The 17,310-nt window shown below is 37.9% G+C and overlaps 1 protein-coding gene across 2 annotated transcripts in view; it reads left to right on the forward strand.

Moving 5' to 3' along the window:
* Window positions 1-16,325, forward strand: part of LOC108337981 (protein TIC236, chloroplastic) — a 62,646-nt gene extending 46,321 nt beyond the window's left edge. The window contains exons 12-23 of one of the 2 annotated variants that reach the window (XM_052880584.1): window positions 85-144; window positions 735-857; window positions 1,584-1,856; window positions 5,151-5,216; window positions 5,389-5,520; window positions 5,604-6,425; window positions 6,504-6,784; window positions 6,960-7,219; window positions 9,051-9,298; window positions 9,438-9,629; window positions 14,902-15,174; window positions 15,834-16,325. In XM_052880584.1, the coding sequence (XP_052736544.1) occupies window positions 85-144; window positions 735-857; window positions 1,584-1,856; window positions 5,151-5,216; window positions 5,389-5,520; window positions 5,604-6,425; window positions 6,504-6,784; window positions 6,960-7,219; window positions 9,051-9,298; window positions 9,438-9,629; window positions 14,902-15,174; window positions 15,834-15,980 (2,877 nt within the window). In that variant the 3' untranslated portion in view covers window positions 15,981-16,325. Of the gene's footprint in view, window positions 1-84; window positions 145-734; window positions 858-1,583; window positions 1,857-5,150; window positions 5,217-5,388; window positions 5,521-5,603; window positions 6,426-6,503; window positions 6,785-6,959; window positions 7,220-9,050; window positions 9,299-9,437; window positions 9,630-14,901; window positions 15,175-15,833 lie in introns of those variants that run through there. The other variant, XM_052880585.1, reaches the window with a different exon arrangement.
* Window positions 16,326-17,310: the final 985 nt, after the last annotated feature.

The following is a 17,310-nucleotide window of genomic DNA, read 5'->3' on the forward strand; positions in this document are numbered from 1 at the left end:
TTTAGTTCACTTAGTAATTAGACCAAAAGTTGGTATTGAAACTTTTGCTTGAATTTTTTCAAATTAGCTGGAGCTGACTTGTAGGTACGGCATTTTCCACTTGATGAATTGGAGCTTGCTTCTCTTAGGGGAACCATACAGAGGGTAAGTCATCATACCAGCATGTTATGATTTATTTTTCAGCATCTTCCTTGCTCTTTGTTGTACTTCTATTTGACATATCTGGATCCTTTCAAATTTGATCCAATTATACCAGGGAGAGTATCTGCGTGAACAATCTATCCTGACATTTGAACCCTGATTCCAATTTTAGAGAAACAAATTTTGTTAATGAAAAAAATGGCATATGATTATTGATTTTAGTTATTGTTTGGTTTATCATTTACCATACCTGAACAAGGGTTGTCCATGATTTCCAACTTTGGTTAATTTTTCATAAATTGGGACTCTGTTTGCGAAGATTTCCAAAATTGTTATTCTTCTATGCTTTTTGTTGTGTCTCATTCTTAGAATTTGGAATTGAGACCTAACTTGATTCTACATAGTATAGTAGTTGATAGGAACTTGGGTATTTTGAGATAAGTAAGTCCAAAATCAAGTAGTATGAGGTATTATTCCTTCATCTGTCATGCCAATTTTTTTTCCAGTTCTACTTGAATGATAACTTGCATGAGGTATTATTTAATGGTCATGTCACAGAAACAAGTTTGAATTGTCTGTTTCTTTGATATCAGGCAGAAATTCAGCTTAATCTTCAAAAGAGAAGAGGACATGGAGTCCTGTCTGTACTTCGGCCAAAATTCAGTGGTGTGCTTGGTGAAGCCCTAGATGTGGCAGCTAGGTGGAGTGGAGACGTTGTGAGTGCGTTAAACCATCTTCATATATGTTTGCACATAAATTTCTGTTACATGCTAGTTTACTTATTGCTATCTGGGTAAAATAAAATCGTATCATATCTGGCGAAGTTAATTTTGAGTATGCGGGGTAATGCTCATTACTTTGGTTCTGTTAGTTTATGTTCATTTTTTTAATTTAAATATGACTTACACAAAGTTAAATCTAAAGTAGTATCTCTTTATGCTTTCCCTTGGTGATTGTCAGTAATAGATCAATATCCTTTTAACATAAAAAATACAGGTTTTCAGTTGATTATCTGATTAAAATGTGTATAGGCAATGTGTCGAGTGAGGGCTATTTTTATGAGAGCGTGATGAACAAATTTCAACCACATATTCACCATCCATCAATGAGGATTAAAAAGTTACTTAATTGTTGCATGACCACAAAAAAGTCATATGATTAATGTAACCCACTTCCTCCCTTACTATATAAGAAATAAGAAATACATTAGAGTGACAGGATATTATTAGTGAAAAGATAACACCACCATATCATGTTGCTACAAACAAATTACCGATCACATTTAGGATAGTTATCCTATCCTATTCTATCATATCATCTCCAGCAATTGGAGTCTAAAGATTCTATTTTGTTACCTTGGAATTCAAAGAGCATCATCTATTGAATCCAATACTCATTCTTTTTTGTAATACTGATCCCCCAATTGGTGCATTATTATTCAGATCACTATTGAAAAAACTGTTTTGCAACAAAACTACAGTTATTATGAACTTCAAGGTGAATATGTGTTGCCTGGTACCCGAGATCGTAGTTCTGTTGACAGAGAAGGTGGCCTTATAAAAAGGTTAATGTCTGGTCATATTGGCAATGCTATATCCTCTATGGGCAGGTGGAGAATGAAACTTGAAGTTCCTAGAGCAGAGGTTGCCGAGATGCTTCCCCTTGCAAGGCTTCTTTCTCGAAGTTTGGATCCTGCTGTTCGTTCAAGATCTAAGGTTGCATCACTATCATTATTTATGCATTGGAAGTTACATATATTCATTATCAGCCCTCTAAATATAGCATATTAATATGCTTTGCTAATGCCATAATTTTGGCAACTTATGGAAATGTATATCATATATCTAGATTTTGTGTCTAGGCTTTTTTTAGTTGTGTAAATATACTAATTTTGAATTTACTGTGCTCACTATACATGTAAATAAATTTATCAAATTCATGATTTTCATTCTGCATGTAGTTTACTACACGTGCTTGTTTATTTTCTCTCTGCCTATTGGCTTGCACATAAAGAGAGGAAAATCAAAACCAGGCATGGCTGATGGACCCATTGTTGACTTTTATTACCAACTGGTTTGTTGACCTCTATGATGTATCCGTTTCCAGTGCATAGTCTTAGAAATTAGGATAGAATAAATTGATTTCACACATACAATGCTGGAAAGCTAATTTAGGAAATACAATAGCAACACTAATTTAATCAAATCCCTATGATTCAGGATATTTTCCTTTTTCATTTTAATATTAATCTGCTAAATAAGGAAATAATAATAGCAGTTGCTTCGAGAAAACTACCTCTGCCCACTGTCAATACCTTTGTTTTCTTTGTCATTCACTAGAGACCCAGCCACTGTGCCACACAACAAGCTCTAGTGTATCATTGTTACTGTTGCACATGGTAGTGGTCTGGCTGCTAGCTTTACTACTCTCACCTTTATATCCCCTCTTCAGATGTGGCCTCACCTCCATTGTGCCTTGAGTTTTTCAATGCATTTGCTCAGAACCATTGCAGTTACCTTGAGGCATTAACCTTTTGGATTTTGTGAGCTAAAACATGGCTTTTTGAGATCCAGATATGTTAGGTTTCTGTAATTGGAAACCTAATTCTCTCCTCTCACAATTCACAACAGGAATACCAAAACAGAAGAATGAATCGTATTTTTTTATTTGCACACTAACAATGTCAAGAATCAATGTACACTTATGGGTAAATGCGGGAGCCTAATCCCCCTCCTTAGGCTTATGTCCTGACTATACAAGTAAACTATTCACACCTTAACCAACTAACAATTATTCTATTTATAATGTGTTCTTCCCTCCAACTAACTGTTATTACAGTTATGCTTCCTAACCAGATACATCCCCCTTTTTCCCCCTTATCCCACTCTATTCTTCTTTCTTCTTTCATATATTTTCTAGCCCCTATCATTGCCCCCAAGGTTAAATTCTGGAAATTGATCTTGTATTGCCACCGAGTCCTCCCAAGTAGCCCCATCGGCTCCACCCTCCTGCCACTCAACCAATATCTATTCCACTAAATTCTTGCCATGTTGCTTCTGTCTCCTGCCCAACACACGCTTCGGCCAAAATGAGGGCCCTTCTGCCTACAAGCCCTCGGGTAACTCCCTTTCCACCTTCTTTGTTTCCACAACCAATTTTAACTGCGATACATGAAACACAGGGTGAATTCGTGCTGTATCTGGTAATAACAGCCTTTAAGCCACCTTTCCCACTTGCTGCACCACCTTAAAAGGTCCGAAATACCTGACCGAAAGCTTAGGGTGTAACCTCACTGGCATGGAGGATTGCCTATGGGGTCTAATCTTCAAGTAGACTCAGTCATCAACCTTGATCTCTGCTGGCTTTCTCTTGCGGTTAGCATGCTTGGCCATCAAATCTTGAGCTCTCATCAAATGAAATCTGAGCTGCTGCAATGCCTCATCCCTGGTTTGCAATTCCTGTGCCACAACTTCCACCAACATTTCGCCTGGAATGAACCTTGTCAATGTTAGGGGAGCTCGTCCATATACAATCTCAAAGGGTGTACACCTAGCTGCCCCTTGATAACTGGTGTTGTACCAGTATTCGGCCCAAGGAAGAACGGAACACCAGCTCCTGGGCTTCTCTAAACAGAAACATCTTAAGTATCCTTCTAACACCCTGTTTAAAACCTCTGTTTGGCCATCTGACTCTGGATGATATGTTGTACTCATTTGGAGTTGGGTGCCTTGTATTTTGAACAACTCCTTCCAGAACAAGCTCAAAAATAGGGGATCCCTGCACTCACTATCGTCATCGGTACGCCGTGTAACCTCACCACTTCCTTCACAAAGATTTTATCCATTGTGCGAGCCGCGTAGGGGTGTTTCAAGGGAATAAAGTGCCCGTACTTACTCAATCGATCTATCACAACCAACACAGCGTCATGGCCCTGCGATTTGGGAAGCTTTACTATGAAATCCATACTAATCTCTTCCCAAATTGCTTGGGGAATCGGTAAGGGTTGCAGCAACCCTTGAGGTGAGGAGGCCAGATATTTGTGTTGTTGGCAAATTGGACATTAGGCCACGAAATCTGTAACCGCCTTCTTCATCCCTACCCAGTATAATGACTGGGGCGCCCTGCGGTATGTGTGGTATACTCCCGAATGACCCCCAGTAGCAGTAGTATGGAACTTAGCTAATATCTTAGGTATCCATGCTGACTTGGCTGAAATAACCAATCTACCCTTGTAGTGGAGCCTGCCTCTTTCCAGGGTATAAGCTGAATTAGACTCAGGATCCTCCTTCAATTTCTCCACTATCTTCCTCAATTGATCGTCCTCCTCTACCTCCCCCAAAACCTCCTGAAAATCCTGCCAATAGGGCCGAGCCACTATCCTCAACTCCTTCTCCTCCTTTGCTTCTTCCCCTTTTCTGGATAGGCTGCCTTATACATTATTTCGAAATCATACCCAAGGAGTTTAGCTATCCAATTATGTTGATTCTGCGTAGTAATCTTCTGCTCCAGCAGATATCTCAGACTCCTCTGGTCTGTATGCACCACAAACTGCTGTCCAAGGAGATAGGGTCTCCAATGCTGGATAGCTAATACCAAGGCCATGAGCTCCTTCTCATAAATGGACCTGCTCAGTGTTCCCTCTGATAACGCCTTGCTAAAAAATGCAATCGGCCTCTTGTTCTCGGTGAAAACAGCCCCCACTCCTCCACCAGAGGCATCACACTCAATATGAAACTGCTGGGTGAAATCAGGCAAGGCCAAAACTGGTGCAGTAGTCACTTCTATCTTCAACTGCTCCAGTGCAGCAGACCTTTTAACTCTCCTTACGTACACTCAATTAATCTTGGGCCTAGGGGCTACATCATTCTGACCTCAAATCATGTAGAGAATGTTTTTAGCTAGTCTGGTTCCTTTACTGTCTCCTTCACCGAAATTTACTATTCATCTGTATATTCTGTTTCTTCTCTTAAGGAAAACTGATTATGCATGTTTCTACATTGTGTATGCAGGATTTCTTCATTCAAAATTTGCAGTCAGTGGGATTATACACTGAAAGCCTTCAACAACTGCTTGAGGTATTATCAAAAGATTGCCATATGTTGTTTTCCTTTCTAGAGATGCAATATTTGATTCCTGATTTTGCCATGTCTTTTGAATTATTATTTATTGATAATATAATTAGTCGAATAAAATTTATTGAACAAGTTAATTTTTCTGGCTATTTTCAATGATATACACGACATTCAGACAGTGAGGGGGCTTCATGCTCCATCAAATGATGTCGTTCTTGAAGATTTAAGTCTGCCTGGTTTATCTGAACTCAAAGGTCACTGGCATGGATCTCTTGATGCTAGCGGTGGGGGAAATGGAGACACCCTGGTAAAATGTTCAGTTTTTTTGTATTCTTCTAGTAGTATAAATAGTGTATTTTGAATATTAACAGTCTTATTCTTTTATTTCAGGCAGAATTTGATTTTCATGGAGAGGATTGGGAGTGGGGAGACTACAAAACTCAGCGTGTGTTGGCAGTGGGTGCTTACAGTAATGATGACGGCATGCACCTGGAGAAAATTCTTATCCAGAAGGATAATGCCACCATCCATGCAGATGGAACATTGCTAGGGCCTAAAACCAACCTCCATTTTGCAGTCTTGAATTTTCCTGTTAGTCTTGTTCCAACTGTAGTTCAGATCATTGAATCTACAGCAATGGATGTTGTTCATTCTCTACGGCAGTTATTGGCACCCATTAAGGGTATATTGCACATGGAAGGAGATCTTAGAGGAAGTTTAGCAAAACCAGAATGTGATGTGCAAGTAAGACTACTTGATGGTTCTGTTGGTGGTGTTGATCTTGGAAGAGCTGAAGTTGTTGCCTCTCTAACCTCAACCAGTCGTTTTCTTTTCAATGCAAAATTTGAACCTATAACCCAAAATGGGCATGTACTTGTTCAGGGTAGCATTCCTGTTGCGTTTGTACAAAATAACACATTACAGGAAGATGTAGAATTAGATAAGAGTCAGATTACTTGGGTTCCTGATTGGGTGAAGGAGAAAAATAGAGGGAACGCTGATGATGCTGGTGACAAGAAGGTTAGTAGAGATAGAAATGAAGAAAGTTGGAATACTCAACTAGCAGAAAGCCTTAAAGGACTAAATTGGCAAATTTTGGATGTTGGAGAAGTCAGGATTGATGCTGATATAAAAGACGGGGGAATGACATTGGTTACAGCTTTATCTCCACATGCCAATTGGCTTCATGGAAATGCGGATTTGAAGCTTGAGGTTGGTAAAATGAATATAATTTTTCCCAAATATTGATATTTACTTCTCTGAATCTTGTCACATGGCTTGACTTAATAGGTCAGAGGTACAGTTGATCAACCGGTACTTAATGGACACGCATCATTCCACAGGGCATCTATTTCTTCACCAGTGCTACGAAAACCACTTACCAACTTTGGTGGAAATGTTCACGTGCAATCAAACAGGTTATGCATCACCTCACTTGAGAGTAGGGTAAGCAGAAAAGGAAAGCTTCTTGTAAAAGGGAATCTGCCACTCAGAGCAAGTGAAGCAGCCCCAGATGACAAGATTGAATTGAAGTGCGAAGTTTTAGAAGTACGGGCACAAAAAATATTAAGGTTACTTTCATAGCTTCTTTGAATTTCTTAAGTTTACTTCTAGACTTGATAATGGATGCAGAGGGGCTCAAGTGACGACTAAATCATAAATATTATTGATTTTTTGAACTGCATCCTCCACCTCCGGCCTTGTTATATATAGTCTCTTTTTAACACAATGCTATTCATTTGACAGTGGTCAGGTTGATTCTCAGTTGCAAATAACTGGTTCAATATTGCAACCGAACATATCTGGGAACATAAAAATAAGTCAGGGAGAAGCATATTTGCCACATGATAAAGGTGGTACTCCTGCTTCTAATAGATTTCCGTCCAATCATTCTGGGCTTCCTACTGCTGGTGTCAGTCGTGTGTTTGCTTCAAGATATGTATCACGATTTCTCAACTCAGAATCTGCTTCTTCAAGGACGACAGTGTCTCAGTCCTCTGGCTCTGGTATTATTATACAGTTTAGCCTGAGTTTTTTCTAATCATTTGGTGATGAATGTTCTGAAATCAGAATGGATTCTCTTATTATTAATTCAAACTGAGAGGGTCTTGCTTCCATTTCTATATCATTATATTTACCTTGTGAGAGAGGGGGGGTTGGAAGTCCCACATTGACTAGATATAAGGTCAATTTATAATATATAAGTGAATGCAAATCTCATCTTACAAACTAGTTTTGTGGGGTTGATTTAAGCTTAAAGTTTACTTCTTAACACGGTAATGAAGGTTGCATTTTAGGGCTTACATAGCAATGAAGGCTGTAAAAAAAATCTCACAATTAAAGTGTCCCAAGAATCAAGAGGCATTTTAGGGCTTACATAGCGATGAAGGCTGTAAAAAAAATCACACAATTAGAGGCTCCCAAGGATCAAGAGCTCTAATATCTTCTGAAGTTTAAAAGAAAATAATTTCTTTCTTATTCGATCTCATTACATATGTCTGATATACATATACATACATTAATTGGATAAATTTGGAAATAAATGTTAAGAAGTAGACTTTAAGCCTAACTCAACCCCATAAAACTGGCTTGTAAGGTGAGATTTATTATAAATTGGCCTTATCTCTAGTCGATGTGAGACTTCCAACACATCCCCTCACGCCGAGGTAGACATCATCTTGAGTGTGAGACTAGACATTAATGGGTAGTCCGATAACGGCCCGATAGCGAGTGGAACAACATGTCCAACAAACAACAAATATCGCTAGGATAGGCTCTAACCATAGCTCTGATACCATGTTAAGGAGTTGACTTTAAGTCTAACTCAACCCCACAAAACCGACTTCTAAGGTAAGGTTTGCACCCACTTATATATTATAAATTGGCCTTATCTCTAGTCGATGTGGAACTTCCAACACACTCCCCTCATGCCGAGGTATATACATCATCTCTAGTGTGAGATTAGACATTAATGGGTAGTCCGATAACGGGTGGAACAACATGCCCAACAAACAACAAATATCGCTAGGATAGGCTCTAACCATAGCTTTGATACTATGTTAAGAAGTGGACTTTAAGCCTAACTCAATCCCACAAAACCAGCTTGTAAAGTGAGGTTTACACCCACTTATATATTATAAATTGGTCTTATCTCTAATCGATGTGAGACTTCCAACAATAAGCATTGCCTATTCTAGGTAACAGATCCCAAAGATTGTGGGATTGAAATTCTAGCAATAAAATCAAGATACAACCAATATACGAAATTAAAAGTAATAGGAATATGTTAAGAAGTGGAACTAGACTAGTGAGTGGTCTGATAGTAGTTCAATATTGGGTTGAATAATATACCCAACAAACAACAAATATCACTAGGATATGTTCTAACTTACTCTGGTACCATGTTAAGAATTGGATTTTAAGTCTAACTCAACCCCAGAAAACTGGCTTGTACAGTGAGGTTTGTACTCACTTTATATACTATAAATTGGCCTTTAGTCGATGAGGACTTCCAACAGAATCAAATCTAAAACTACCTAAAATATCAATCAGCACAAAGTCACTATTGCTGCAACAAATCAAATGTGCTAATCATATGTATTGCTGAGTCAGCTGAATCATGACAAGGGCTAAATAATTTACAAATGGCATTTTACACTTTACCATCTCACATATTTCATAATTTGTATCAGGAGAGACCTCAATCATTAATTTGATTCCTTGATCTTCTACTTTTGCTTATGCTATTCATAATTTTAGTTCAGTTCATTATGTTATATTATTCACAATGGCTGATAGTACATGGATTCATACCTTTCTTTCCTTCAAAAACAACAGTGACGGCTAACAAGTCAACTCAGGTTGAAAAACAGATGGAGCAAGTGCAGATTAAACCAAATGTAGAAATCTGTCTCAATGATTTGAAGCTTGTTCTTGGACCAGAGTTGAAGATAGTGTATCCTTTGATTCTTAATTTCAGTGTAAGTGGAGAGCTTGAGTTAAATGGTCGGGCCCATCCCAAATGGATAAAACCTAGAGGCATACTAACATTTGAGAATGGTGAAGTCGATCTAGTTGCAACACAGGTATATGTAACATTTTCTTTTTGCAACTCGTGCAAATTGTGCACTTCGGTGTGGTTTCTTTGAGGCTAGTTTTCTTTTGGTTTGTCTTGGGTATTTATTAACACATTCTTCACGTTCATACTATCCTTTTGAAATGTAGGTGAGACTAAATCGAGAGCACTTAAACATTGCAAAATTTGAGCCTGAGTATGGACTAGATCCAATGCTTGATTTAGCTTTGGTGGGATCTGAGTGGCAGTTCAGAATTCAAGGTAGAGCTAGCAATTGGCAGGACAAACTTGTGGTGACCTCAACTCGTTCTATGGAACAGGATGCACTCTCACCCACTGAGGTAAACATGCTGTTGTAAATAGAAAACTATTAGGGTAAAAATATCCCCAATATCTCCATTGTGGTTAGGAGAAAATATCTTTAGAATCTTCCAATTCATTCAACATTCTTTTTTTTCCTTATTTTAAAGAGATTGATTATGACAGATTGATGTGATGAGAATGTAATTGGTTGTGATTTTTCTCTATAAAATAATTAATTGTTTCCTTGTATAGTTAAAGTTGGTATCAGAGCCTTCAATCTTTGAAGGCACGCTGTTTGCCATCACTGTTGTGGTAATAGATGTGCCAGAAAGGTACAACCCACATTGGCAATCACAATGCCACACTAAGTCCCACACCACCAATAGTGTTGGTGTGTGCGGCCCATGTGCCTTACTTTGATGAAGCCCACTTGCTGCCCCCACAACAAATAGGGTTGTTCAGACTCTTGAGCCCATTTCAAGGACTAGTAGCATTTCATTTGACTTCGATTTGAGTATATTTTAGTTTCTTGATTCTTTTGGAAAACAAATTCTCCTCTACGTCTTTGGTTTATATCTTCTATTTATATTCATAAAGAGTTGATACAATAGGGAGATAGAAGATCAAGGGATTGTCCTAAATTGCTAGGGATTTAATGCAATGGAGAGAGCAACTTGAGTATAGTAATACCTCTTCATAGTTTGGATTTCACAAAAGTTAAGCTCTTGAATGAACTGCTTCACCCATATAAGTTCATACATTAGTGATGCCATTGCCCTGTATTCAGCTCCAGCTGTCGATTTGGGCCACTACACCTTGTTGCTTACTTTTCTATGAAATAATGTTTCCTCTAAGGAAAACACAATATCTAATAGTAGACTATTTGTCAATAGGCGAACATGCCCAATTTGCATCATAATACCCAAATACCTTAATGCTTCCTCTATTTTCATATAACAACCCTTGTTCGACAGCCTTTTTGAGGTACCTTAGAATGTGAATGATAACATTTCAATGGCCAACACATGGAGCCTGCATAATTTGACTAACCACTCCAACTGCAAAAGATAGATCAATTTTCCAACCTACCTTCATATTTCTCTGGATCACAGAATAAATCACCTTCTGTCATTAATCTCTGATTTGGGTCCATAGGACTGTCCACCAATATTAGACTCAGCCATTGGAATAGGAAGAACCTTTTGTATGACTTGAACATCTTGAATAGATGGAGAGAAGTAAGGAGTTTTTTCAAAGAATGTAACATTGACAAATGTGTAGTACTTATTTGTTTCAAGAGAGTAACACTGGTACCCTTTTTGAAGTCATGAATAACCTAAGAAGACATATTTGATAACACGAGCAAAAAGTTTGTCTAACCCTAGAGACATGTCATGAACAAAGCATACACAACCAAAAACTCGAGGAGAAATGTGAAAGAGAGGATCATTTGAAAACAGAATGGAGAAAGGAACGTTATGATTGAGAGAGGATGACATCCTATTAAGAAGAAAACATGCAATTAAGATGGCATCCCCTAGTGATGGACAAGAATATGGGAAACAAGCAAAAGGGTAGGAGCAATTTTAGTCAAGTGTCTATTTTTTCTTTTTGCTATACCATTTTTGTTATGGTGTATGAGGACAAGTGGACTGATGTAATATACTATGTGAACTCAAAACTATTGAAAAAGTGGATGAGAAGTACTCTTTGGCATTGTCACTTAAGATTTTGATTACTTGACCAATTTGATTTTTTATTTTTTTTTTTCATTCAAAAAGAGATGTGAAGATGGATAACAATTCAAAACAATCTTTCATAAGATAAACCCAAGTACATCTCAAATATTCATCAATGAACGTAACAAAATACCTAAAACCAAAATGAGACACAACTAGGTCCCTAGATATCAGAATGGATAATAGAGAAACTATAATTAATAGAGAAACAAAATTGAGAACCACAAATGAAATGAAAACATGAGGAACCTACCCCTCAAATGGTTTTATTCACCTATGAAGTTTGTCAGACTCCTTCCTCCTACAATATCGAATCCTTACTCTTTCTGTTCTAAGTGAATCCTTGATCATTAGTTCTGAAATAAAAATGTGGTTTCTTTTATTATTGTTATTATTATTTGACTTTCCAAATTCATATTTCTTTAACATAAATATTAGTAAATCAAATATATTCAACTATAAGAAAACAATTTAATTTATATCAGCAATTACTAACAGAATGGAATCATGTAATGTGTTGGTCATTTTCATGATATAGGAACTAACTTTTGGATATTCAATCTATTTCACATCTGATCATCTAAGAGAAATACATAATTTGAAATCTTAAAAGTTCATATCCTTACTTGTATTATGTTAGTATTAGATCAGGTCCTTAAGTTGATTTATGTCTCAATCTTTTGTTGGTAGAGAACACTTGGAACCTAGGATTGTTATGTGGATTGTAAGAGATTTGTGAGTGTTAATGTGAATTGTTTCTGTTGCAATTTGAGATAATGTCTTTAGAATCTTCCTAATTAGAGGAAATAGATATATAATCTTTTATTTTATTTTATTTTCCTAGTTTCCCTATTTCCCTTTTTTGGAGAATTAGATTATTACAAATAGAGGGTATCAGAATGTATTTTTTATGATTGAGAATAATAAATCAGTCTTATTTTCAACTTGGTATCAGAGCTTGTCTGATCTGCTTCTGCTGTCTTTGTTGTCTGCCGGCAGCCGGCCGCCATGGCCGCCGACGGCCCCTAAAAGTCTCTTCTTTAACATGTGTTTTTAATGGGCTCCAATTGCCCTAGTCAAGTTCTGCCTTAGAATTCTGGCCTTTTTTCAAGTATTACCAAATACAGAGTTTGTTTGAGTATGATCAGAATGGGATTCGAACCCATTCCCTTTCGGACCAGTAGCTGAAACTGGTGCTTTAGATCTGTTGATGCCCAATCAATTTTTGCTCCTTTTGGCATTCTTATTGACCGAAAGTCTCTTCTTCGAAGAACCCAAGAAAGGCCACTGCCTTTGTTGCTTACTCCGCTATGCACCGCCGCTCTCTGCCGCGGTCACCATCCGCCGTCGTCCTCCGTACGTCGTCGGCTACCGTCCGCCGCCGATCAACGTCGCAGTTCCGACGGGTGACCAGCGAATCTGGATCGTCTCTTCGAGTGCGATCTAACCCTGGTGGTTGACGTCTCAGACTCCTCCGCATGTGCCATCACGCGCCTCCTCTCTCCGTTAGATCTCGTGTGTGTTTGTCACGCACCGCTGTCCCGGTGTCGGAATCACACCATGTCACTGTCCCGTTGTTGGAATCACACCGCGCCGCTTCCGGTCGACTCGCCGAACCTCCTCCTCTCTGTTTTGACCTTCCATAGTAGAATCTACATCTTCTTTGCTTCTCACTATTCGCCGCAAGCTTCATTCGTTTTTTGTTTCTCGAGCAACAATGCTTCGTCTCCGCTGCTGATGCGCCAGCTCCTAGTACTACTTCTCCTGCTTTCGTCATCTTCTTCTCCATTGAGAAGGGTTCTTTGCCTTCAAGGGCTTTCTGCCACCACCAATGGGTTTCTTCTTCCTCTTTCTTGTGCGGCACTGATTGGTGCTTCTTGCCGACGTCTCCGCCGCTTGTGTCGCCGAATGCACCGGCACCTGTGGCCAAGCCTGTCTCCACCATCTGGTTACCATTCTGTGATTCTCTCTTGCAAGTGTGATGTCCCTGTTGGCCTGTGGCATGAAGGGGAGTCTATTTCTGTAGCTGTGATGTTCCAGTCAACAATTCATCAGCCTTGTTGGCGGGTGCTTTAATGCCGATGTTGCTGCAGTCAATTGTTGTAACCTTTGCAGTTTGTCGCTGTTGCCTCAATAAGCTGCCGCATTTTCTTTAGTCAAGATTAAGAGTGTCTCGTGAAGTGCATTAGCCGTCGTTTTTGTTGTTTGCCGTGAGGGGAAATATTTTTCAGCCCGTGCAGAGAACTTTCTTATTGGGCTAGAGTTTAGCTCGTACTTTTGTGATACAGTGTAAGTATCACCATTTGGGAGTAGTCCAGTAGAGAACTTAGGACCTCCAAAGTCTCTTCGATATTTGGTGTTTTTTGGTTTCTACCATCACTAATGTGAAAGGCTCTCTTCACCGTCAATGCTTTGTTATAACAGCCTGCTGAATTGGCTCTTTCGAAGTTATGGGATTCAGATTTTTTTCCTCGTACGGATCGGTTCTCACCAGTTGTGCCACCTACACGTTCTGTTGTTCAGTCGTGAGGAGGAGAAAGTTTCAACCGCTGCAGGGTAGTGTAGTCCTTGCAGGTCTGTTGCTGTTAGCCTCTGCAGGATAGATGTTTTCTGAAGGCCTCTTGCTGTTCAGGGCAGTTAAGTCCCTGAAGGTTTGTTGTTATTTAGGGTAGTTAAGTCCGTACAGGTTTGTGGTTGTTAGCCTTTTAGTTCCAGCTGCTGCAGGGTAGTGTAGTCCCTGCAGGTCTGTTATTGTTAGCCTTTGCAGGACAGTTGTTTCCTAAAGGCTTGTTGTTGTTCAGGGCAGTTAAGTCCCTGAAGGTTTGTTGCTGTTTAGGGTAGTTAAGTCCCTACAGGTTTGTGGTTGTTAGCCTTTGAAGGCCTCCCATATGTTACTCATGGAAATCATGTTCTTGAAGTTTTGTTGTTGTTCGCCACTATTGATGGCAATTCAGTCCCTCCAGTTTGTTGTTGTTCGCCACTGGAGGCCCTTCATCTGTTCTTGTAGTTTGTTGTTGTTTGCTGCTGCAAGTCATCATCCATTTTTGATGGAAATCTCTCTTGTCCATTGTTGTCCAAGTGGAAGTTTCATGGTGCTAGTTCACCCTCGTCCATTGCTGTCCAAGTTGAAGTTTCATGGTGCTAGTTTGCCCTCGTCCATTGTTGTCCAAGTTGAAGTTTCATTGTGCTAGTTCGCTTTTGTCCATTGTTGTCCAATTTGGTTTATTGACGTTCTCTACAATTGAGTTTGACTACTATTCCAAGCTTGGTTCATACAATTTTTTATGATCCAGCTTGAGGAGGAATGTTGTAATTTGAGATAATATCTTTAGAATCTTCCTAATTAGAGGAAATAGATATATAATCTTTTATTTTATTTTATTTTCCTAGTTTTCTTATTTCCCTTTTTAGGAGAATTAGATTATTACAAATAGAGGGTATTAGAATGTATTTTTTATGATTGAGAATAATAAATCAGTCTTATTTTCAACTGTTTCATCTGTGAAAATCAGCATCTTTGTGATTTGATTTTCAAGAAGACTGGTTCTATTAATTGTTTTTAACTATACAGGCTGCCAGAAGGTTTGAGAGTCAGTTGGCTGAATCCATTTTGGAAGGCAATGGTCAGCTTGCTTTTGAAAAGCTTGCAACTGCAACTCTGGAAAAATTAATGCCACGAATAGAAGGGAAGGGCGAGTTTGGCCAGGCTAGGTGGAGGCTAGTATATGCACCTCAGATACCCAGTTTAGTTTCTGTTGATCCTACAGCAGATCCTCTCAAGTCACTTGCCAGTAATATATCGTTTGGTACAGAAGTTGAAGTTCAGCTTGGTAAACGTCTTCAGGTAATCATAAGAAAACAAGTTAACTCTCAAATCCTTGCTTCCCATCACCATTTTTACAGTTAATTATAATTTACTTGTGTAAATCAATTGAAAATCTGTATTAAATATCAATAGAGGGGGAAAATTAGCTTTGACATTCTTTAATATATATGTATATATATATATATATATATATATATATATATATATATATATATATATATATATATATATATATATAGCAATAGATGATACCTTTAAATGGGTTTCAGATGACAACTCTTTTCTAACCGTGATGAAAATATAAGTACAAAACAACAAATGTCATTTTATGAATAACAAATGCTTAGTTACTCGTTAATCACTCTGAACATTGCTAATGCTAAGTGGTTTCTGCACTTGTTCACTTTATTGTTTCTAAACTAAATACCTTTTTGTAACATTTATTTTTACAATCTAAATATAATAATATTTCGATTAGGGAGATGTTTGATTTCCATTAAGTACACATTCTAAAGTAGAAGCATATCATTCAAATTAGGGAGATGTATTTGTTAGTTTCTACATCATATAGAAGCATCTATTATTTGTTTTATGGTGAAATCTTAAATACTTTAATTTTCACTAAGAACCTGTGCCAATGTTAAAGCTGAAGGTTCCTGCTATCATTTTTCTTTCAGGCCACCATTGTTAGGCAAATGAAGGAGTCTGAGATGGCAATGCAATGGACACTGAGCTATCTTCTTACAAGTCGTTTGCGAGTGCTCCTCCAATCTGCTCCATCTAAACGCCTTCTCTTTGAATACTCTGCTACATCCCAAGATTGAGCTGCATCCAATTAATATTTGCAACTACATCCCTCACACCAACCCATCCACCCACCCAACCACAGAACTGCATCACTGTTAATAGTAGAAAAGAGGAAATGTGTTCTGAAACTATTGTTAAAAAGAACAGCTTAAACACACTTCAAATTTTTTCCCTTGCATATTATGTGGGGGAAGGGGGTCTTTGGGATGCTTTTTGAATGTGAAAAAGGTAGTATAGATGCATATTTTTTGCTCAAATTGAGCCTGTTTATATGTAGATGCTTAATTCATGAATATTTCAGCCAGTAGTTTTGTACATAAATTCAACTTCAGTGAAAGTATTATAGCATATTGTTTGACACATGAAGCTAAGAAGCATGCTTTTGCTTTGCTTTCTGTATCCGAATCATCAAACTAACTTGCATCCCTAATTGTCCAATTTATTCTCTCGATTGCGTTAGCTGGTAGATTTGATAATTTCACAATGAGTTTGTTTGAGAGTGTGTAAGCAGTGTCAGTCTATGCAAGTATTATCGCTGTTAGTCTCAATGGTAGACACAGGTAAAAAACTGTTACTATCGGAGAGTAATATTAAAAGATTCGGTACTATTATTTGGATACTTAACAAATTTTTAAACACACTTTACAGCTACTATTTTTCCTCTTAACTCTCTTTCTTTACAAATACAACAATTAACTTTTCTAATGACCAAAAGATTCTTAAAAATGAGTTATTAACTAGTGCAAGTGGTGTCAAAAAAACATTTTCCGTTACTTTCGTTATAACATCTTTTATGGAAAGTTAGTGCGTCAGAAATAGTTTTGCAATATGTCGTTTTGTACCGGGGTGGGGATAATAGAATTACTTTTATGGAAATGAGTGAAGAAAAGTAGAATTGAAAGAAAAAATAAAATTGGGAAATTGGTAACTTAGAAATAGGGATGGAAAAAAGGTTGAATTCAACAATCCAGTCAAAAAAAAGCGGGTTGGGACGACTTCTTCAACTTGACAGTCTACCACAGTCTGTCTCGGTCAATTCAACAGGCTAATTTGACAATTCAGCATCATTAAAAAAACTGAGGTAAAGAACTCGTCCTCACTTAACCTAGCATGTTAGTATTAAAAAAGTTAAATATAAAGAACTCGCACAGCCTCACAGGAATGTTATATTCAAATAAGTGATAAATTATATAATGTATGAATATATTTTGATATTATGAAAAATTCAAATGCATGCATGAATGTTATATTAAAAAGAGTGATAGATTATTCAAATGCAGTATGACATCAGCCCAACAGCCCATCTGACAGCTCGGCATAAATCCATTATTAAGTGGCAGACTAGTC

Source organism: Vigna angularis, chromosome 7 (assembly GCF_016808095.1).
Source record: "Vigna angularis cultivar LongXiaoDou No.4 chromosome 7, ASM1680809v1, whole genome shotgun sequence".
Classification (NCBI taxonomy): domain Eukaryota; kingdom Viridiplantae; phylum Streptophyta; class Magnoliopsida; order Fabales; family Fabaceae; genus Vigna; species Vigna angularis.